General features: G+C 45.6%; 1 protein-coding gene across 1 annotated transcript in view; it reads right to left on the reverse strand.

The window, feature by feature from the left end:
- Positions 1-24643, reverse strand: part of CLIC4 (chloride intracellular channel 4) — a 37358-nt gene that overhangs the window by 8473 nt on the left and 4242 nt on the right. Inside the window, exons 2-4 of the mRNA XM_030218072.1 lie at positions 14318-14427; positions 6688-6813; positions 3837-3943 (exon numbers count right to left, since the gene is read on the reverse strand). Of these exons, the coding sequence (XP_030073932.1) occupies positions 3837-3943; positions 6688-6813; positions 14318-14427 (343 nt within the window). The remainder of the gene's footprint in view (positions 1-3836; positions 3944-6687; positions 6814-14317; positions 14428-24643) is intronic.

Here is a 24643-nt window from a genome sequence, read left to right on the forward strand (position 1 = left end):
CTGGCCAGTTTCTGGCGACTGGCATTGAATATCCAGGGTATTGTTTCTAATAACAGCCTGGACGTTAATTAGAAACAATTTGGTACATAATATCGGTGGATTTTAAAGCCTCAAATCAAGATACAGGATGCACAAAACACCATAAGAATTTTCTGTATCCAACAGAACTGAAACGTAGAACCAGGACAACTGAAGAACGTCACAAGAGACATCACCTGCCCAGCTCACTTCTCTTTGTAATATCAGAAAGTCAACTGAATCTCTGTCATGCCAACATTTTGCCCTTTTTTTTTAACCTTAATTAACTTTTTCTAACTTAAATTCTAGATATATATTCTACTCTCTGTAGGTTTCACGTGTGCTCAGTCTGCAAAAGTTGAGCGATATTCAAAGAATTATATAAAATTGAATTCATGACGCCTAGAATGAAGGTGTCATCAGGAGTTCCCTTAATCTCTCTGCTCCAGTGTCATCAATCTTGCCATATCTACTGCTTTGATAAGCCCTGAAGGGAGTGGCAGAGATACAATGGGGAAGATGGGGGGTGGGGAGGGGAAGGGGAGCTCCATTCTGAGCACAGAAAGCAGCTAACAGTTCAGTCTCCTGCCGAGCAGGGATAGAGCTTCATCCCATCAAAAATACGAGCATCAAAACTGATTTTTTTTTATTACCGCTGGCTAAAAATGAAGTGCAGCGGAATTCATGCCTGACGTTTAATACATCACTGGGGTGGGCAAGGTGCATGTTATAATTAGCAAATGGACTAGTCCTGAGACAGGGTGATGGAGGAGGCTGCACTTTGCTGAGCTGGGATATTTACAGGTAGAACATTTCACTAAAGTAATTTTGCTAATGGAATATGACCATAAGTCATAAATAAATGAGCAACACATATGTATAATATTTCCCCCTGAGGTAATCTCCGGCAGTGTGCTGTACGAACAGATGTGTTGAGCAGTCATACATCTGCACTGCATCACAGTGCCACGTTCATGAGTCATTCTGGGCTCTCTTTCAATACGTCTTTATAGCGTTAAAAGTCAAGGCAGGAGAAAGTGTTTTCTGTGACCTTCTAATTCATATCTGGTCCGTTTAAGTACACCCATCCTGTCCTGCTGAGAAAGACTCACGATAGGGAGCTGTCAGGCTGTCATATCTAATGCCTCCTTAGGCACCAAAGCCCTTTCTAGTTAATTCATTTAACATTACCTAGAGCAGCTAAACTATTACAGATGAGTAACCGAGCCCCCTACTGTGAATTCAGCTGCAAAAATGGTGTTGGTATAGGAATATTAAATAGCCATCAAGGTCACACAGAGACCCTCCAGGGCCATTTACAAACTGCAGAGCTGGTGCAAAGGTGGTGGTCACCCTCGGCGTACCTTCAGTCTAACACCCTTCCCTCCTCAATTAAACTTTCAGGCCCCCATCTATGGCTCGTTTCCAGGAACGGGACACAAAGGTTCCCATTCAGATTGAAAAGGTGGCAGGATATGGGGTTTGCTGTCAAATGATCTAGATGTGGTTAAGATTAGCGTAAACATCCTACATCACCCCTTCAGCATTCAGGATGCCTTTTCTTAATCCTCCTGGCCACGCTGAGCCCTCTCTGTGCTCCCTCGGTCCTGTGGGTTCAAACTGGACTTGATGGTTTCTCTCCACAAATCAAGAAAAATGTCAGGAAGTATTTCTTCACGGAGAGAGTGGTGGATGCTTGGAATGCCCTCCCGCGGGAGGTGGTGGAGATGAAAACGGTAACGGAATTCAAACATGCGTGGGATAAACATAAAGGAATCCTGTTCAGAAGGAATGGATCCTCAGGAGCTTAACCGAGATTGGATAGCAGAGCCGGTAGTGGGAGGTGGGGCTGGAGGTTGGGAGGCGGGGATAGTGCTGGGCAGACTTATACGATCTGTGCCAGAGCCAGTGGTGGGAGGCGGGACTGGAGGTTGGTAGGCAGGGATAGTGCTGGGCAGACTTATACGGTTTGTGCCAGAGCCGGTGGTGGGAGGCGGGGATAGTGCTGGGCAGACTTATACGGTCTGTGCCAGAGCCGGTGGTTGGGAGACGGGGCTGGTGGTTGGGAGGCGGGGATAGTGCTGGGCAGACTTATACGGTCTGTGCCAGAGCCAGTGGTGGGAGGCGGGACTGGAGGTTGGTAGGCGGGGATAGTGCTGGGCAGACTTATACGGTCTGTGCCAGAGTCGGTGGTTGGGAGGCGGGGCTGGTGGTTGGGAGGTGGGGATAGTGCTGGGCAGACTTATACGGTCTGTGCCAGAGTCGGTGGTTGGGAGGCGGGGCTGGTGGTTGGGAGGTGGGGATAGCGCTGGGCAGACTTATACGGTCTGTGCCCTGAAGAGCATAGGTACAAATCAAAGTAGGGTATACACAAAAAGTAGCACACATGAGTTGTCTTGTTGGGCAGACTGGATGGACCGTGCAGGTCTTTTTCTGCCGTCATCTACTATGTTACTATGCTATGTTACCCATGAAAAAGATGTTTGGATTGGAAGAGTTTCGCTCTTCGATTTTCGAGGTACTTGGTGGTCCATTGTGGAACCGTCTACCGTTACATCTCAGAATAAGACCGATTCAAGAGGAAAGTTAAAACTGAGTTATTCAGGCAAGCTTATAATAATAAGTAAGGCTCTCAATCTTTTTGATATTAAAATGGAGGAGGTTAGTAGAATATAAGGCTGGGTGATTTAAACGTGTGATTTAAAATATCACAGCAACAGACAACTTTATTACGTTTTCTGTTTTTATTTTGCAATTTTAATTGTGCGGGATAAAAATTTTATACAGAAATAAATAGGATGAGATACACACAGGAAACAGTGCTGTTCTGAACAACATCTTCCTGGAACAAGCAACAGACCAGGTCCCAGAGGTGCAGGTTGCTTAGTAACCCGAGTTCTTATCTGCCAATAAGGAATTTAATCCCAGGTCTGCACACTTCCTGCTCAGTAGCTGTTCATCGCTAGCGGTCCTGTTGTCCCGCTGTTTGAGAAGAGCAGCTGGTTATCTGGGCAGGGAGAATCCAAGAAAAAGATCCAGGCGAAAAGGCAGAACGAAACTGGACTGAACGTTCAGGCTGAAGAGTCCACCACCACGACCAGCGAACGAGGATATCACCTTGGCACTGTGGATTTTTAGAGCAGGGCGGAACGGATAGGCCAGTAGGTCTTCATCTACCAGTACTGGAGAAGTAGTCCTAGCGGTTAGAGCACCAGGCTCAGGGAAGCTCAGTTCAAATCCCTCTGATCTTGGGCAAGTCACTAGGGGGCCCTTTTACTAAGCTGCGTAAGCGTCTACGCGTGCCCAACGTGCGCCAAAATGGAGTTACCGCTCGTCTACCGCGGGGCAGAGGGAGGAAGCTGCAGCGAATGAGAGAATTTAGCGTGCATAGCGAACTGGGAGCAGACAGGCGCGCGCTGTGGCACCCCCCCCCCAGCGGCGTGCACCCGAGGGGGTGTCATTTCGTGGGGGGGGGGGCGCATCGGCGATCCTCCCCGGGTGCCGTCGAGGCTAGGAACGCCACTGGGTAGGACATTAGCTACTTGGCTCCTAGGGGTGGAAGCTCACTAATAAAAGGAAATACATCTTATCTGAAACAATATTTCAAGTAATGTTGGCTATTCGCAAATTATGAAGGGGATACAGAGAGAGGAGGAAGAGGGAACTGCAGGGTAAAAAATTAATGAATTCATCTCAAACGGAAAAAAAAAATAAAAAAGCTATTAAAACAGTAGAAAATACTCCCCCCCCCCCCCAACATTCCCCAGACTGTTGACAATGGGCCATCAGTGGCACCATTAAGGCAGTGAAAGGGTTACCTTCATTAGCTTCTGGCTTTGAATTCTTGATATAAGCAGAAAATCTGGCAAAGATGTCCATTCCAGCGGTGTTAGATTCAGGGTGCTTTGGTGAAAGCTTTATGTATCTAAGTAGACAAAAGTAACATTTAAAACAGGGAATGGAAAAGACTTGCTCCATATTTTAAACAAGTATTTATTACTTTAGCATCCAGCATACTTAAACAAAAAGACCATTTGTTACTGCGTTGGCAAGGAGGAGTTAAATGAACAACAGGAAAATTGCATCTTTCATTTTCCCATACTAATGGTATAGGGATGCATTGAACCAGGAACACAGAGAAAAATAATATATATTGTTATTGAAAGTTAGTGCTCACTGGATAAGATCTCAGAAGCTAAGCTGGACAGTATTTGGGAGGTCTATAAAATAATGAGTGGACTTGAACGGGTAGATGTGAAGCGTCTGTTCACGCTTTCCAAAAATACAAGGACTAGGGGGCATGCGATGAATCTACAATGTAGTAAATTTAAAACGAATCGGAGAAAATTTTTCTTCACTCAACGTGTAATTAAACTCTGGAATTCGTTGCCAGAGAATGTGGTAAAGGCGATTAGCTTAGCGGAGTTTTAAAAAGGTTTGGACGGCTTCCTAAAGGAAAAGTCCATAGACTGTTATTAAATGGACTTGAGGAAAATCCACTATTTCATGGATAAGCAGTATAAAATGTTTTGTACTTTTTTGGGATCTTGCCGGGTATTTGTGACCTGGATTGGCCACTGTTGGAAACAGGATGCTGGGCTTGATGGACCTTTGGTCTTTCCCAGTATGGTAATACTTATGAACTTATGGGAAGGGAGATCTCCAGGAAGTGCAGCTTGTAGCATGATGGCCATGTAGGTATCTGATGATGGAGTGGGGGAGGGGAGGGGAGGGGAGGGTCTACTCTCTGAAGCAGTAGACAAAGGGCACTTTTCGCAACAGTAGAAAGAATTTATCAGCGAAATGGGGCCTAATGCAACGTTGTACAAATTTGGAGTTTGATCAAGTGTCACTCTTCAGAAAGAACCAACTTAGGGGCATAGTTATCATCATGAATTACTATTAAGACATGTTATTTTACCACTAATTCATGCTAGTTTAGCACAGGCCCCATTTTATGCAATGAGACCTAGTTACTAGTAAGTGGGGTTAACAGTAAAATAGAATGTTTTATCAGTAGCCACATTGATAACTTTCTTTATTAAAGAAAAAAGAAATGTCTCTAGAAATCAAAATCACTGCTATATAAGATAAAAGTGAGCCAAGTATAGGACAATCAAGCCATTGTGACATTACTAATGAGGTCACTCTTAGGCATTGGTGAAATGAGGCATTATGACATCACAATAGTAGCTCTGGTTACTAGACACTGAAACTCTTCACACTAAGGGGGGAAAGTGAGCCAAGTATAGGACAATCAAGCCATTGTGACATCACTGATGAGGTTGGCTCTTAGGCATTGGTGGAATGAGGCATTATGACATAATAGCAGCTCTGGTTACCAGAAATTGAAACTCTTCAGATTAGGAGAGTGGTGGGGGGGAGGGGGGAGGAGTTATTCATGTGGGCTACCAATCAGACATGTTATTTTTCCACTAACTTCTGCATTTTTAGAACAGGTCCCATTTTTTTTTAATGCAATGAGACCTAGGGTTAGCAGTAAAATAACGCATCGTAATGATAACCATGATGATAACTTCTGCCTTTAAGCTCTTACAATTTCACTGTGCTTCGTTGATATTCCTACACCTGGTTAATCAGTATACAACACTCTAAGACAAAGAAAAAAACAATGCAATGAATAAAATACTTGTAGAGTGGAAATTATGAAAAGATTCTAAATCTTAAAGAACAATGATGGATATATATTCTCAATACAGTTAATCCATTCGGTCTCGATACTGAAATCGAATGGGCGTCATTGATTTCGTCTGGGAAGCAGGCTATTAGGTGGCTAAGATCAGGTGATTAGAGTAGGACGGATTAAGAGGGAGTTTGAATGTTGGCGCCATCTTTGTCCTTTGAAAAACTGGGGTGAAGAGGCGTTTTCAGCACTAAATGGTAATTATAGTTTATAAGAATTCAGTTTTAGGTTTGTATGTACTAGAGTAATGGTTTGTGCTGTTAGAGGGGATGGTCCTTGAAAAAGCCAGTAGGTGAAACATGGAGCACTTTGGGCAGAAATTCCCCTGACCGATTTGAACAACTTTAAATCAAGATAAGTAAAGATTTAACTAACTATTAAGAATTTAACTATTAAAGTTAAACAATGATAATCAAAGACATTTATAATAAGGACCAGTGATGAAGTAGGTACATAAAGCTGAGTGGCTTTGAGATGTTTGAGCCCCCTTATATGGTGTGATGCCCCACCCAGCGCATCCTAGGATACACTGGGCAGGGCTGGGCGCCGCCATTTTGCAGGCGGCGCCAAAGGAAGAGGAGGGAGGCCACCTCCCTCCTCCAACCCAAGGTAGGGGGTGGGGGGATTGACCGCGGCCCACTGGGCCACCAGGGACTTCTTGCCAATGTTGGGGGGGGGGGGTGAATAGGTTTAGCATGCATTTGCATGCTATTTGAGCTGAGCCCTGTTTTGCATGCATTTGCATGCTAGTTGCGTTCAGAGCCCGCACGCTCGGGGGCTCTGATCATGAGGCAGTAGCAAACGCAGGCGCTAGTATGGCGCTAACAGCCTCTAGCGCCTGCGTTTGCTTCTGATCATCGGCCCATTAGAAACTCATAGTCACGGGGAGACGATGTCCTCTTAGCACACCATCATTTCTTTTTGTCGCACAGGCGTTTTCACCTCGGGATGTCTTTGATACTTACTTTGGAGGAGCCAGAACCTCCTCTAAGAATTCTTCGATCTTATTCACATCTGTCTTCACTTCATGGTTGTAGGTAATGAAGGGAGGATGGGTCCCGGGAGCCAGGTTCTGCAGATCTGCCGGTTTCCTAACGTGCAAAGAGGAGACACAGGGTTTCAAAGAAAACCAGAATCCAGTTTCTGTGAAAAGTCTCCAGTGTTTAAGGAGACGCTCCAAACATTTTATATAGCGATGGGCATTATATCTACCTAAACTGAGAATGAAATTAAAGTCCTAGACTCTTTGGTCAGTCCAGTGATTTCTCAAAAGCTAGCACACAGCTATTACACTAGTCCAATGGAAAGGCCTCATCCCCCAGTTTCTTTGGAGACTTATTTTTAAGTATTTCAGTGATTTAACACAATAGACACGTGACTTCACGTCTTTAGATGCACAAAACACTTAAAGGGCACAAAATTTCATAGTATACAATAGTCCAAAATATTTTTTTCTGTCCCACTTAACATCTCTTTGTAATATCAGAGAAGGCAGGTCTAGAAGAGGATTCATATGATTAGACACATTATTGGTCTTTTCGGATGTGCTGGTTTTTTCTTGTATGAACATTACTACCCCTGACGCAGCCCTTTTGGGCGAAACACGGCCTGTGTCGGGCATTATTCTGGTATCATTAATAAAATCTTTGGATGTTATATTGATCTGCTGTTTTGTTTTCCACGTTGGAATTTGCAGATCGTTTGCCTTGTTGTTTTTTTGGGACCAGCAATTGTACAGGATACAGGAGTGGCCTAGTGGTTAGAGCACTGGTCTTGCAAATCCAGAGGTGGCCGGTTCAAATCCCACTGCTGCTCCTTCTGACTCTTGGCAAGTCACTTAACCCTCCATTGCCCCATGTAAGCCGCATTGAGCCTGCCATAAGTGGGAAAGCGCAGGGTACAAATGTAACAAAAATAAAATAGATACTATTGGAGATTCTACATGGAATGTTGCTACTATTGAAGATTCTACATGGAATGTTGCTATTCCACTAGCAACATTCCATGTAGAAGGCTGCGCAGGCTTCTGTTTCTGTGAGTCTGACGTCCTGCACGTACGTGCAGGACGTCAGACTCACAGAAGCAGAAGCCTGCGCGGCCACATTGGTGATCTGCAAGGGCCGACTTCTCTACATGGAATGTTGCTAGTGGAATAGCAACATTCCATGTAGAATCTCAAATAGTAGCAATAGTGGAGGAGTGGCCTAGTGGTGGACTTTGGTCCTGGGGAACTGAGTTTGATTCCCACTTCAGGCACAGGCAGCTCCTTGTGACTCTGGGCAAGTCACTTAACCCTCCATTGCCCCATGTAAGCCGCATTGAGCCTGCCATGAGTGGGAAAGCGCAGGGTACAAATGTAACAAAAACAAAATAGATACTATTGGAGATTCTACATGGAATGTTGCTACTATTGGAAATTCTACATGGAATGTTGTTAGTGGAGGAGTGGCCTAGTGGTTAGAGCACCGGTCTTGCAATCCAGAAGGTGGCTCATTCAAATCCCACTGCTGCTCCTTGTGATCTTGGGCAAATCACTTAACCCTCCATTGCCTCAGGTACAAACTTTGATTGTGAGCCCTCCTGGGGGACAGAGAAATATCCAGAGTACCTGACTGTAACTCACCTTGAGCTACTACTGAAGAAGGGAATGGGACTTACATACTGCCTTTCTGTGGTTTTTCCAACTCCATTCAAAGTGGTTTACATATTATATACAGGTACTTATTTGTACCTGGGACAATGGAGGGTTAAGTGACTTGCCCAGGGTCACAAGCAGCTGCAGTGGGAATCGAACCCAGTTCCCCAGGATCAGAGTCCGCTGCACTAACCACTAGGCTACTCCTAGCAAAATGTAAATAAATACAATGGAGCCGCCTTTGTTTACACCCATCACTACACCAGCTGCTGCCAGGAATCCTCTCAGTGCTGGGAAAGCGCATGAGGCAAAATCTCATGTGGGAGCTAGAATTAACTTCCTGGTAGCTCAGAATGCTTTACAATGTGATTCAATTGGTACAGAGATTGCCAATTTGTTAACTAGGTAGGAATGACAATCACATGCTTTACGCCTTGTTATTGATTTATTTATTTAGATTTTGCTCCCCCCTTTTCAGTAGTAGCTCAAGGTGAGTTACATTTAGGTACATTGGGTATTTCCCTGTGAGGCTCACAATCTAAGTTTGTACTACTACTACTTATCATTTCTATAGCGCTACTAGACGTACGCAGCGCTGTACACTTGGACATGAAAAGACATGTACCTGAGGCAATGGAGGGTTAAGTGATTTGCACAAGATCAGGGGATTTGAACCTGACACATAAACACATAAACCTGAGGTTTATGGAAGCTTGGGGTCTACTGCCCCCCCTTTCTCTGTCCCCGGGCACTTCTCTATGTCCAGGGCACTAGGTCTCCCTCTTTCTTTCTCCCTGCAGCAGAGGGCATGGGACTCTGCTGGGCTGTCTTTGTTTCTTCTTTCTCTGCACACCTCCATCTTTAGCCACCAGAGCACCTGGCTCTGCTCCCCCCCTTCTCAGACAGCCCTAGTCCAAGGTTTCTTTCTTCCTATGAACAAACACCCTATCCTTTCTTTCTCCCTCCCTCTAAACACACACCCCAAGACAGCTTGTACCCTTTTTCCTGTACTAAGAGCTGTGAACCAATACATGTATGCAAATATAATATACTTTATATATCCAAATCCGTGTGGATTGCGTATTCTTTGGGAACCCACTGCCTCTGTGAAGTGGACCCTGGGACCACCCTAGACAACGATGAGGGATATGACACATACTTCCATAAACCTCAGGTTTTGTACTTATTTACTTCTAAATCCTCAATTCCTCTGCAGAAAAATTGGGTGGGGTGGGGGTGGGGGTGGGGGTGGGGGGGCTGTCACTGAGTCACTTAACAGTGAGCCATTGAAATTCAGCTGGTCTGTTCTGTACTATCTTTAATATTCTGAACTGGGTAACACCAGTGGTGCTGATGAGCCGTGTTAGCCAGTAGCTCGGCAGTTCTGGTGGGGGCCGGTGATGCTGGTTTAAGGCATGCTCAGTGACATGGAGTGGAGGAGTGGCCTAGTGGTTAGAGCACTGGTTATGACATCCAGAGGTGTCAGGTTCTGTTAAGTGACTCAGTGACAGCCCCCCCCCCCACCCCCCACCCCACCCAGTTTTTCTGCAGAGGGATTGAGGTTTATGGAAGGTTTATGGAAGTATGTGTCATATCCCTCATGGGCCTGTGAAACAGTAGCTAATCAACACTGCACAGCTCATCTCTGGGGAAACACTAACCCTTGAGAGATAATTTAGCTCACACCTTTTTCAGTAGAAGCTCAAGGTGAGTTACATTCAGGTACACTGGATATTTCCCTGTACCAGAAGGGCTCACAATCTAAGTTTGTATCTGAGGCAATGGAGGGTTAAGTGACTTGCCCAAGATCACAAGGAACAGCAGTGGAATTTGAACCGGCCACCTCTGGATTGCAAGACCAGTGCTCTAACCACTAGGCCACTTCTCCACTAGCAACATTCCGTGTAGAATCTCAAATAGTAGCAACAGAATCTCAAATAGTACCAGCATTCCATGTAGAAACTCAAATAGTAGCAACATTCCATGTAGAATCTCAAATATTTATTTATTTTGCTCACACCTTTTTCAGTAGAAGCTCAAGGTGAGTTACATTCAGGTATACTGGATATTTCTCTGTACCAGAAGGGCTCACAATCTAAGTTTGTATCTGAGGCAATGGAGGGTTAAGTGACTTGCCCAAGATCACAAGGAACAGCAGTGGAATTTGAACCGGCCACCTCTGGATTGCAAGACCGGTGCTCTAACCACTAGGCCACTTCTCCACTAGCAACATTCCGTGTAGAATCTCAAATAGTAGCAACAGAATCTCAAATAGTACCAGCATTCCATGTAGAAACTCAAATAGTAGCAACATTCCATGTAGAATCTCAAATATTTATTTATTTTGCTCACACCTTTTTCAGTAGAAGCTCAAGGTGAGTTACATTCAGGCACACTGGATATTTCCCTGTCCCCGAGTTTGTACCTGAGGCAATGGAGGGTTAAGTGACTTGTTCAAGATCACAAACAGCAGCAGTGGGATTTGAACCGGCCACCTCCGGCTGTCAAGACTGGCCACTCCTCCACACGTATGGAAAACCCTGATTCCAGAATTTCGTACCCAGGACCTCTTGAGAAGAGCCTGACACAATCCTCATAAGAATATTTTTCTACCTAAAGTTTAGAAAGATTTTTTTCCCTACAATGTTCCTTGTTTTTCACATCCTAACGTTTTCAGTGGAATGCATTCTTCCCTCCCTTTTCCTTCCTCTCCCCCCCCCCCCCCCAGATATGTAAATCAGCAGACACATGCCTTAAGCAGCTGGAGGGGCTTCTTAAACCCTGCAGCTGAAATACAGTCCCTGCTCTTCAACAAGGCTCAGGAAATGATTTCAGCTGCTTCTGGCCCCAGGCCCATGACTCTGACCTGCTGCATGGTGCATCGCTCACCAGGAAATTCCTTTCAGTTGAACAAACAGAGCAGAAGCCCCTGGACAGCCTTAGTGCTGGAGACCTATATAGGAAGTGTGTCTAATTTAGGAAACAGACAGATGGAAACACTTGTTAGCAGACAAAGTGGACACAGCGTAAGCGCAGTGAGAAGGAAACCCAGACACTCACACTCAGAGCCTGCTGCTCTCACCTTCTTTGGAATTATTTCCCCCTCAAAAATAAAACATCCATATCCACACCCCCCACATGTGCATAACCTCCGAAAGTCAGACAGTGGAAAGAACTCATCTTCCAAAGAATAGTGTTAACATAGTAACATAGTAAATGATGGCAGATAAAGACCTGTACAATCCATCCAGTCTGCCCAACAAGATAAACTCATTTTACATGATATGTGATACTTTATATGTATACCCGAGTTTGATTTTTCCACGCTATTCTCGGGGCAAGGACCATAGAAGTCTGCCCAGCACTGTTCTTGTACTAAGTTCTGAAGATTCTGGAATCTTAAAGAGTTACAAGATTCCGGAATTCCAATTAGTAGCAACATTCCATGTAGAACCCCAAAGAGTACCATAGTAGATGACGGCAGAGAAAGACCTGTACGGTCCATCCAGTCTGCCCAACAAGATAAACTCATTTTACACGGTATGTAATACTTTATATGTATATCCGAGTTTGATTTGTCCTTGCCTTTCTCGGGGCACAGACCGTAGAAGTCTACCCAGCACTGTTCTTGTACTAAGTTCTGAAGCTAACATCGAAGTCCCTTAAAATTTACACTCCAGCACGCAAACCGCAGAAGTCTGCCCAGCGCTGGTTTTACTCTCCAATTACCGACGTTGCCACCCAATCTTCACTAAGATTCCGTAGATCCATTCCTTGTAAACAGGATAACTTTATGTTTATCCCATGCATGTTAGAATTACCATTTTCATCTCCACCACCTCCCGCGGGAGGGCATTCCACTTATCCACCACCCTTTCAGTGAAAAAATACTTCCTGACATTCCTCCTGAGTCTGCCCCCCTTCAACCTCAATTCATGCCCTCTAGTTCTACCACCTTCCCGTCTCCGGAAAAGTTTTTTTTAAAACTGTGAATAGACTATTTATTCTTCATGTGAGCCCCCCCCCCCCCAAAAAAAAAAAAATGCACAAAAATGCTTTTAAGTTTTGTTCAATTGAAGTTTGTCTGGACTTCATAACAAACTCTGTAAGCCACATTGAGCCTGCAAATAGGTGGGAAAATGTGGGATACAAATGCAATAAATAAAAATAAATAAATCTATAACTGGACTGCTGTTCACAGCCGTGTCATTCGGGGGAGGGACAGGAGCAAACAGCAATCTCTCCACCAGCAAATAAAATTAGTCATGATCAACAGAGGGGCACAGAAGCCAACCCTTAAAAAAAGTCCAGGCTTCATAAAGACCCTCCCAGAAGAAGCAAAGAGGCTCGGAAAATGCTGCGCGTGTCCTGGACCAAAATGTATTTCAAAATACAAAATGTGTATAAGAACATTCAGAGCAGGATGGAAAGACACAATTACAACAAATCATTCTTTTGTTTAAAGAAAAAAATTAAATGATGTTACCTAATTTTTTAATTTCATGCATCACTATTGTAACCCACTTTCACCCAGATACGGCACAGAAGAACATAAGAATTTCCAATACTTTTCACAGCATGTGTTATAAACAGAACCAGCCTTCCTACAGAGCTAGGTCCATTCTCAAGATGGCTGCTGGGACCTCCTGCTGCAGTCTCGAAAGACTACCACTGGAAGTCTTGAAAGCCATTTTCTGGGCCGGGTATGTGCAGGAGCAGAAGCAAGTTAAGACACTCTTGCACTCACTATCCACCAATGAAAAGGTAGGCCCAGGAGAGGGCTGCCACTGGGGGGGAGGGGGCTCAGGAGGGGGGAGCTGGGCCCATCCTCTATTGAGGGGAGGGGCTGATCATGAGGGGGGAAGAGAGTTTTGGTTTCAGTCAAAAATGCACTACCATTTTTGGCCGAAACTCAAACCCAAACTTCGGGCTGGTTTCAGTGCCAAATCCGAAACTGAAATTCAGTCGGCCTCTAACTGGCAAGAACAAACACTTTAGAACTAAACTGATGTCACTTCTGTAATAGCTCATAAAATCATACATTAGTGACTAGGAAGAGAAAAGAAAAAGGGGGACGGAAAAAAGACGACTTTACTTTACATTTGAAAATCAAGAGAATAGAACAGTGGCCGTCTTCTATGTGGCCCGTTTTAATCAAACTTTTAAAAATAACCATAAATGTTTATTAAAACCACAGTAACTTGTCACCGCCCTCCAGCACCCTCATGGGTACAGTCTCTTTCCCCATTGCCAACCAATTTTGGCAAAAAGACCTGCAAGCAGGGGCATAGCCAGATGACCAATTTTGGGTGGGCCTGAGCCCAAGGTGGGTGGGCATGGAATTTGCCCCCCCCCCCCCCCGGTACCCCTCCAGTTTGCTCTTCTCTCCACCCCTCCCTGCCCACAAACCCAAAATATTAAATACTTGAGCTGGCGGGGATCCCTAAACTCTGCCAGCTGAACATTTCCTCCTCCTACTCGAGCAGCCAGCACTCTTCCAAATGGCGGCCGGCAGCACTTGCCTCAAACTGATGCTGCAGCCTGCAGGCCATGCGTGCTCAGTGCTCTTGCACGTGCGAAAACTGGGCAAGTGCTGCTGGCTGACATTTGGAAGAGCGCTGGCTGCCCAAGGACAGAAAATCTTCAGCTGGTAAGGTTTAGGGGTCCCCACCAGCCACAGCGAGAGTGTCACAATCTTGGGTGGGCCTGAGTCCAAAGTGAGAGTAGGCCCTGGCCCACCCAGGCCCACCTGTGGCTACGCCACTGTCTGCAAGGTTGCAAAGAGCTGTCTAAGTCAGTGGCTCTCATCCCTTTCCTAGAGGTCCAGTCGGGTTTTCAGGATTACCACGAAGAACATGCATGAGATAAATTTACACACATCCTCCAGGACAGGGTTGAGAGGCACCATCGAAGGGACCATTCTTTGTCTTCAGAATAATACCTTTTAAAAAGCTTCTTACCTCTTCAAGTCCACCGTTGTGACATTAAAGACAACTCCTTTCAGCCAAAGAACCATGAAAAGCCTCTGAGAAAAGGGACAGTTCCCTATGCTCTCACCATCACTTCCTGCCTATATATATATGGATAAAAAAAATGAAGGGTACTCCATCAGCATTCAGTTTAAAATGCATCCGATTTACAGTTTCAACATTTTTATTGATGACAATTCAAAGAAAACAGTCATACAAAGAGAAAGACTATGCAAAAAAATAACATCTGTCATCAAACTTTTGATCATTTAGCCTCAGGAGCTTAGTCGAGATTGGGAGGCGGGGAAAATGCTGGGCAGACTTATACGGTCTGTGCCAGAGCCAGTGGTTGGGAGGCGGGGCTGGTGGTTGGGAGGCGGGGATAGTGCTGGGCAGACTTATACGGTCTGTGCCAGAGTCGGTGGTTGGGAGGCAGGACTGGTAGTTGGGAGGCGGGGATAGTGCTGGGCAGACTTATACGGTCTGTGCCAGAGCCGGTGGTGGGAGGCAGGGATAGTGCTGGGCAGACTTATATGGTCTGTGCCAGAGCTGGTGGTTGGGAGGCCGGGCTGGTGGTTGGGAGGCGGGGATAGGGCTGGCCAGACTTATACGGTCTGTGCCAGAGCCGGTGGTGGGAGGCGGGGCTGGTGGTTGGGAGGCGGGGATAGTGCTGGGCAGTCTTATATGGTCTGTGCCCTGAAGAGGATAGGTACAAATCAAAGTAGGGTATACACAAAAAGTAGCACATATGAGTTTATCTTGTTGGGCAGACTGGATGGTCCGTGCAGGTCTTTTTCTGCCATCATCTACTATGTTACTATGTATATATAAAAGACACCCCCGTTAAATCTGAGTCCCACGGCATCTACATATGTAAATGGAGGCATTGTAAAAATCAGGTGTGCATGCCTCGCAGCCCTCCTAAGAACAACCGCCAGAATTTCAGCATATGTGACGTAGAAACATGTGACCAAGGTATGTATTTTATTCAAAATGTTACCATGAAACTTCCATCAGCGCTTCAAGTAATCTAAAACTAAGCTTACAAAACTGAAAAGATTATATTAAAAAAAAAACACACAACAACACAATGCTCCGAGAATGCAGTCAGAGTTCATAAGCTGTGCTGTTGAAAGTTTACAGATACGACTTGTCCCCTGGCCTGCCAGTCTGTATTTAGCTTCTACCTAATATGGGTATCAAGAGCAGACAGAACCAGCAGCGATTTCCTTTCCTTGCACAAAGCAGTCTCCCAACTCATTATGGAATTAATTGTTGCCAGTACTGGACAGCTTCACAAAGGCAGCCTGTAATTAAGAGCTCAGATTGCTTTTTTTTTTTTTTTCTGGCATCAACACAAATGACGAAATTGGGGGCTGTCTACTGACATAAAAAGAAGCGGCTGCAACTGGCATACGTAACAATTATTCAGTAAAACTAAATTACATATTCATTTTCACAGTTTTAATCTGTTTTGTGCATTTGTCTTTGGGGATTCTGGCATCTGTTGGGCTACGGTGCCAGAAGCCTTTCCATTCCCAACTACCCAGGAGGGAATTTGCCCCGCTTGCATATTCTCCCTCCTATCTCGCTTCGGTCTTTGCAGCAACAGCCCTCAGCCGCAGGGCCGGTCCTAGGGGCTCTGGTGCCCCCCTGCAGACTATGAGTTGGCGCCCCCCCCCCCAGCATCTCCTTTCTCTCTTCTCCCACCCTGCTGCTGTCCAGCGAATCTCCTTTGCCCCCATCCCCCTCCCATTTATGGCCACCTGCCCGCCCTCTTCTCCCCACAACATCCCCCTTTTTCTTCTTGCCACCCTGCGTGGTTGAAGTCTTTTTTAAAATTTACCTCCGTCCCAGCGGCCGCGTCATTTCAAAGCCCTGCCCGTCTCTAGCCTTCCCTTCCTTCGTGAGTTTGTTCCCTCAGAGTCCCACCCTCGAGGAAATGACATCAGAAGGCGAGACTCTGCGGAACGAACTCACGAAGGGAGGGAAGGCTAGAGACGGGCAGGGCTTTGAAATGACGCAGCCGCTGGGACGGAGGTAAATTAAAGATTTAAACCCCCAAGGTTGGCGCGGTATGGCGGCGCAGCGCCACAGCGGCACCCTTGAAGGCAGGCGCCCCCCTGCGGTGCTTACCCCGCTTACTGGGTTTGACCGGCCCTGCTCAGCCGTGGGCCAAGCACCAGGAGCTCTTCTCCAGAGCCCTCCAATTGTGGGTCCTCACTCTGGCCACTAGGCGTCGCCGTTGCAAAAAAGGACTGGAGGTCATCTCGGGTAGTTTAATTCCGCTACTTTATTCCAAGATGGATTCACTCACTTCGCTCTTTACTGGACCTTTATTGCTTCACATTCTACTTCCAGCCCTAGTTATCACTAGGTTAGATTACTGTAATTCTCTTCTCATTGGACTTCCAAATACCCAACTGCAAAGACTACAACTTTTTTTTCCAAATATTACCGTTAAACTATTTCAAGGCCGTAAGACGTTCGATCGCGTAATCTCTCTTTTCTTAGCAGATCGCTGGCTCCCCATTGCAACAGAATATCCTTTAAAATTCTAGTAAGAAGTAACCAGATTCAGTCCTCGGGTTCTCCAGCATTTTTGGCTAATCGTCTATCTTACTGTTGCCCGACAACTCTTCATTCTTCCCAGAAAAATGTATTATCTATCCTGTCTTTTCGCAATGTCCATCCTGACACTATCCAAAGCTCTTATTTCAGTGCCAGAGCATCTTCTCTCTGGAATTTCTGTTTACAGAGCTCCTTTACTAAATTTAAATCTTACTATTTTTTTTACAGCATTTGTCTGCCTTATAGAACTGATTGCTTCCTCCACTGATTTTCTTTTCCTCTCAGAATGACCTGGATTTCCCAACCAAATGAGAAATGACCTACTTCCTTCTTGTCGTAGCCTCTCCCTATCATCCCTTCTTGGAATATGCTTTTTTTCCTTCCCCTATGTCCCATTATATTAACGTTTTAGTTTACTTTTTGAGTTTCGTCCTTCCACCTGATTCCCTTATTATTTTATTTTGATAATGTAAACTGCCGACTCTTTTATTATATAGCAGTTATGTCAAATAACCCGAACCTTAAACCTTGAGGTCCTTCCCTTCAGGGGGTCCTACCTCTATTATATTCTCCGTCCTTGCTGGTCAGAGGAGCAGAATCTCAAGAACTGAGCCCGAGTCTTTCATACAGCAAAGGGCGGCACTGCTACTGATCCATCGGAGTTGCCCCATTCTTGATACAGTGATGGTTCTGACTGATCAGAGAGTTGTACTAGGGGGATTGTGCTAGAAGTGGTATACTGAGGTTTCAATTGGGCCTCAGACACAGTCCTGCTCAGCGTCAGCATGCACAGGAGGAGCAAGAAGAAAAAAGAGCAGGGGGCAGGAAGCAGCGAACGCAGCTGCGCCGGAGACCGCTGAGCGTCAGTGTGCACAAGAGGAGCAAGAAGAAATAAGAGCAGGGGGCAGGCTGCGAACGCGACTGCCCCGGAGACCACAAGAAGGCTTCGACTGGCGGGGGTTGGGGACCCCCGCCAGCCGAACCAGGGGCCCGGACGAAATTTGCGGGGGCCCAGGCCCCCGTAGCTACGCTCCTGGTATGCGCCAGTCTATTTTTCATTTACACGCATTCTTGGTGCCTCTTTATAGAATTACCTCTTGTGTATTTAGCAGGGGCGTAGCCAGACAACAGATTTTGGGTGGGCCTAGGCAAGAAGTGGGTGGGCACCGTGTTCTCCCCCCCCCCCCCAACCACCACCAAAATAATATCTCAACTGACGGGAAAACGCTTCTTTCCACCTTGGCAGGCTGCAGCAGGCATGCGCTGAAAACTGAGCATGCTCAGGTGCCAGTATCGTGTAGAGTAGCACTTTTGTTTCCATCAGGGGGAAGTCTTCAGCTGGCCAAGCTTCGGATCCCCACCAGCAGTGGTGTAGCAAGGGGGGGGGGGGCGGGAGGGGCGGTCCGCCCCGGGTGTCAGCTCGGGGGGGGGGGGTGCTCCCTGTCAGCTCCCCCCCCCCTCGGCGAATCGACACCCCCCCCCCGACCAGCTCCCGCACCCTACCTTTAAAAAGAATATCGGGAGGCGAGGCGCAGCACCTCATGCCTGCCCTGCACGTAAAGAAATGTGGACTGTCGGGTCTTCCCTCGCTCTATCTGTCCCGCCCTCCGCTGACGCAACTTCCTATTTCCGCAAAGGCGGGACAGACAGAGCGAGAGAAGACCCGACGGTCCACATTTCTTTTACGTGCAGGGCAGCGCCTCGCCTCCCGATATTCTTTTTAAAGGTAGGGTGCGGGAGCTGGTCGGGGAGGGGGGGTGTCACCGTGCTGCACCCGGGGGGGGGGGGGTGCAACGGCGAACCGCCCCGTCCCGGGTGGCAGCCCCCCTGCTACGCCACTGCCCACCAGCTACCGCTAAACGTGTGCTACTGTTGGGTAGGCCTGAGCCCTAAATGGGTGGACCCTGGCCCACTTGTGGCTACGCCACTGGTATTTAGTAGCACTAGAGGAATGCTAAGCAGTAACACAGAATCACATTATTCTGCTATAACCAAGGCAATTCAGAACTTGAGTTATTAAATATCCTCCAGACAGTTCAGCTGAGTAATTTAATACAGTTTATTCTGCCTCTTCATATACCACCTTTCAATTAATGATCCAGGCCAAATGCTTTTTATAGGAAGACCTGGTGATGTTCAGCTGGATGTACCGTATTTTTCGGACTATAAGACGCACTTTTTTCCCCCCAAATTTGGGAGGAAAATGGGGGGTGTATCTTATAGTCCGAAGGTAGAGATTTCCCTCCCTCCCTCCGAGTTCGGGATCGATCGCCCGCCCGCCCTCCGAGTTCGGGATGGCCCTGTCACCACTTCTCCCTACTCACGTGATCTTCCCTGGTGGTCTAGTGACGTCGGGGCAGGAAAGAGCCCCCTCTTTCCTTCCCAGCGCGCTGCTCTCCGTCCTCCTGTATGCAGCCTGACGGTCTCGGCGAGATTCAAAATGGCCGCCGAGACTTCAATTCTCGGCGGCCATTTTGAATCTCGCCGAGACCATCAGGCAGCATACAGGAGGACGGAGAGCAGCACGCTGGGCAGGAAAGAGGGGGCTCTTTCCTGCCCCGACGTCACTAGACCACCAGGGAAGATCGCGTGACGTGAGTAGGGAGAAGTGGTGACAGGGCCGGGGGGAGGGCGATCCCGAACTCGGAGGGAGGGATTCGGACAAGACGCACCGGAGCACCTAGGTTTTAGAGGAGGGAAAAAGGAAAATTTTGTTTTCCTATTTCCCTCCTCTAAAACCTAGGTGCGTCTTATAGTCCGAAAAATACGGTAACTATGTTTTTGTTTCAAATGTTAATTGTTTTGATATTCTAATGTGTGTTTACTAACTATGAGTGCATTCTGATAAGCAAGTTGTAATGTCTTAAACTATACACACCTCTAGATACACAGTTGCACACAAACCTTCAGGGGATAATTTCAACCCATTTTGTTTTTCAATTTATTTTGGAATAAGTGCCAGCAGACTTTAAAAATCAATGCTTCCGTTTTGGAATAATTTGCAAGATGTGCATTTAAGCTTTGTTTTTCTATTAAAAAGGGGTCAGTAATATTTTGACTTACTAAATCTAAGCAGAGTTAAAATATCCTTAGCAACTGCAGGTACTAGCTTTGAAAATTTCGACAATTCTTGTTCTCCAGCTGGCTCTGCAAAAGAGATCACCCTCATTACATTTCAGTGCCCCAGCCCAAGCGACCTCTCTCTGGCATTACGACCAGGGGTGTGTTTTAATGTATTCTAGTTAAACAATTAAAGCAGATCTCTTATTAATAATGCATTCTATATCCTCGGCAGCTGCTCCGTTGGCATATGGGAGTACAATATACTTGCTAATCGGCTCCTCTGAAAACCTGCACATCGAACTGGTGAAAAAAAAAAAATGCTTCAAGCCAAGCCACCTTCAAAAAAAACCTAAAAATAAATACAAGCAGAAAAAAGGCAGGGATCTGTACTGAGACTGGTGCAAGCTAACATATTTATAAATGATCTGGAAATCTGAATGACAAGTGAGGGTGATTAAATTTGCAGATGAGGCAAAACTATTCAAAGTTGTCAAAATGCATGCAGATTGTGAAAAATTCCGATCAATAGAAATAAAACAAAATAAAACATGGAAAAGAAAATAAGATGATACCTCTTTTATTAGACATAACTCAATACATTTCTTGATTAGCTTTCGAAGGTTGCCCTTCTTCGTCAGATCAGAAATAAGCAAATGTTGGTAGATGACAGTATATATGAGTGAAACATCAAAGCATTTCAGTGACAGTCTATGTGCATGGAGACTATATACATATAGACTGTCACTGAAATGCTTTGATGTTTCACTCATATATACTGTCATCTACCAACATTTGCTTATTTCCGATCTGACGAAGAAGGGCAACCTTCAAAAGCTAATCAAGAAATGTATTATGTCCAATAAAAAAAGGTACGTTTTATTTTGTTTTATTTCTATTGATTACCTTTAAAAGCGGACTAACACGGCTACCACACCTCTCTACTGAAAAATTGCAGGAAGATCTTAGGAAACTGGAAGCCTGGGCATCCAAATGGCAGAAGAAATTTAATGTGAACAAATGCAAAGTAATGCACATTGGGAAGAATAATCCGAATCATAGTTACCTAATGCTGGGGTTCACCTTAGGCGTCAGCATTCAAGAAAAAGATCTAGGTGACTTTGTAACAATACGCTGAAATCTTCTGCCCAGTGTGTGGCAGTGGCCAAAAAAGCAAACAGGATGCAAAGAATTATTAGGAAAGGGATGCAAAATGAGACCAAGAATATTATAATGCCTCTGTATCGCTCCATGGTGCGACCTCACTTTGAGTACTGCATTAAGTTCGGGTCATTCTATCTCACAAAAGATATAGTGGAATTAGAAAAGGTTCAAAGAAGAGCGACCAAAATAATAAAGGGGATGGAAATCCTCCCGTATGAGGAAAGGCTAAAGAGGTTAAGGCTCTTCAGTTTGGAAAAGAGACGGCTGAGATGGGATACGATTGAGGTCTACAAAATCCTGAGTAGAGTAGAACAGGTAAACGTGAATCGATTTTTCACTCTTCAAAAAGTACAAAGACTAGGGGACACTCAATGACATTACATGAAAATACTTTTGAAACAAATAGGAGAAAATATTTTGTCACTCAAAGAATAGTTAAGCTCTGGAACTCTCTGCCAGAGGATGTGGTAACAGCGGTTAGCATATCTGGGTTTTAAAAAGTTTGGACAAGAGTCTGGAGGAAAACTCCATAGTCTGTTATTGAGATGGACATGGGGGAAGCCACTGCCCCGGGATTGGTAGCATGGAATGTTGCTACTATTTAGGATCCCATTCTGGAATCTTGTTATTCTTTAGGATTCTGGAATGTTGCTACTATTTGGGATTCCAGAATCTTGCTATTCTTTGAGACTCTACATGGAATGTTGCTAGTATTTGGGTTTCTGCCAGGTACTTGTGACCTGGATTGGCCACTGTTGGAAGAAGGCTACTGGGCTAGGTGGACCATTCGTACAAACCAGAATGGCTATTATTATGTTTAAAAACTGGTGAGGTGGACAGACCACAATTATAAGGTATTTCAAAAGGGGTCGTATATATATATATATATATATAACAGGAGATATTCTCAGCATGAATATTTCAACTTAACTGACTGAAAAGGTGAAGTAGGCATTATCAGGATTACTCCATATAGCTATGTTAATGAGCTGCTGACATGAACCTTTATGCTGTCAAATAAATAGGGTGATTTCTCTAAACTGAGGACCGAAACACGGGAGCATAAATATCAAACTGGGTCAGATCAAAAAGTCCTCAAGCCTACTGTCTTGTTTCCAACAGCGGGTGATCCAGGTCGCAAGTGACCAGCACAATGCCAAGGAGCAGGGAGCTTCCAGGCTCCATATGCCCAGGGATTAGCAGTGGTTTTCCTTACTCTATCTGGCTAATAATGGTTTATGGACATTCCTCTTGGAATTTCTTAATGAAGAAGGGTAGACAGTAGGGTTCCCCAGGGGTCTGTGCTGGGACCACTACTTTTTAAAATCTTTATAATTGATCTAGAAACAGGAATAATAATTGAAGTGATTAAATTTATTGACAACACAAGGTTATTCAAAGTTGTTAAATGACAAGAGGATTGTGAAAAATTGCACGAGGACTTTATGAGACTGGGAATTCCAATAGTAGATGACGTTTGATGTGAAAAAGTGCAAAGTGATGCATGTAGGGAAAAGTAACCCAAACTATAAGTACATGACGCAAAGGTTCTGCGTTAAGAGTCACTGCCCAGGAAAAGGATCTAGGCGTCATCACTGATGATGCATTGACATCCTCAGCTCACAGTGTGCAGCGGAGTCTAAGAAAGCAAATACAATGTTAGGAATTATTAGGAAAGGAACGGAAAACAAATATGAGAAGGTTATAATTCCTTTGTATCACCCCATGGTGTGACCACACCTCAAATTCTGTGTGCAATTCTGATCACCGTATCTCAAAAAAAGTTATAGTAGAATTAGAAAAGGTACAGAGAAGGGCAACCAAAATGATAAAGGGGATGGGACGATTTCCCTATTTCCTTTCTGAGAACAACCACACAAACTCTCGTCCACGCTCTCATTACCTCTCGCCTTGACTACTGCAACTTACTCCTCACCGGCCTCCCACTTAGCCACCTATCCCCCCTTCAATCCGTTCAGAACGCTGCCTCACGTCTTATATTCCGCCAGAACCGATATACTCATATCACCCCTCTCCTCAAGTCACTTCACTGGCTTCCAATCAGATACCGCATACAATTCAAGCTTCTCCTCCTTACCTACAAATGCACCCAGTCTGCGGCTCCTCACTACCTCTCTAGCCTCATCTCCCCCTATGTTCCCGCCCGTAACCTCCGCTCACAGGACAAATCCCTCCTTTCAGTTCCCTTCTCCACCACTGCCAACTCCAGGCTCCGCTCATTCTGCCTTGCCTCACCCTATGCCTGGAACAATCTTCCTCAACCCCTACGCCAAGCCCCCTCCCTACCCATCTTCAAATCTCTGCTTAAAACTCACCTCTTCAATGCTGCTTTCGGCACCTAACCTTCCGAGAAATATAGTATGCCCCCCAATCTATCTGCCCTATCAGATCGACTCTACACTTGTCTCTAGATTTACACCTGTCTTTTAGATTGTAAGCTCCTTGAGCAGGGACTGTCCTTCCATGTTAAAATTGTACAGCGCTGCGTAACCCTAGTAGCGCTTTAGAAATGTTAAGTAGTAGTAGTAATTTTTTTTTCTAAAATTTCTTTATTGTATCATATGCTCCTGTTTTTAAACTTAATACTACAGCATCAGATTTCCTTAGTATCCTCCTTCCACCAAGACAAATTATATCGTGTTATGGTCATTATTGCTAAGAACCCCATCACTGTTACTCCTTGTGCCAGGCTCTGTGTTCCAGGAAGGACTAGATCTAAAGTAATCCCCTCCTCCTTTGTCAGTTTCAAGACCAGCTGCTCCATGAAACAGGAGCGAAACAGTCACCTCCCTACAATGTCCAGATCAGATGTTTACTGAGTCAACTTTGGGTTATTGACATTTCTCATTATTATTGTTACCAAGAGCCCTGTTCACTAAGCAGCATTATAGATGCCTCAACATTTTTAATGCGTGTTAACCATAGGAGTGGAGGAGTGGCCTAGTGGTTAGGGTGGTGGACTTTGGTCCTGGGGAACTGAGTTCAATTCCCACTTCAGGCACAGGCAGCTCCTTGTGACTCTGGGCAAGTCACTTAACCCTCCATTGCCCCATGTAAGCTGCATTGAGCCTGCCATGAATGGGAAAGCATGGGGTACAAATGTAACAAAAATAAAATAGATACTATTAGAGATTCTACATGGAATGTTGCTACTGTGTTTCCCTGAAAATAGGGCATCCCCATAAAATAAGACCTACCGAGGTTTTTGGTGCCCTTAGAAAATATAAGGCCTCCCCCGAAAGTAAGGCCTAGCAAAGTTTTGTTTTTCCCGGTAAGTAGGGTCCCCCCCCCCCTGAGATCGCCGGGCCCCCCTCCGTCGTTCTGAAACTAACCCCCCACCCGAGGTCGTCCCCCCCCACCCGAGATGGCGCCCCCACCCGAAGTCGCCGGACCCCAACCCCCTCTGTCGCTCCGAAACTAACCTGCACTTAAGCCTCCTTTCACTTTCCTTCCAGTTCGCAGCAAGCAGCAGCAGTAGGAGGGCAGGCCACTCCTTCCTTC

This window comes from Microcaecilia unicolor, chromosome 11 (genome assembly GCF_901765095.1).
Source record: "Microcaecilia unicolor chromosome 11, aMicUni1.1, whole genome shotgun sequence".
In the NCBI taxonomy this organism is placed as follows: domain Eukaryota; kingdom Metazoa; phylum Chordata; class Amphibia; order Gymnophiona; family Siphonopidae; genus Microcaecilia; species Microcaecilia unicolor.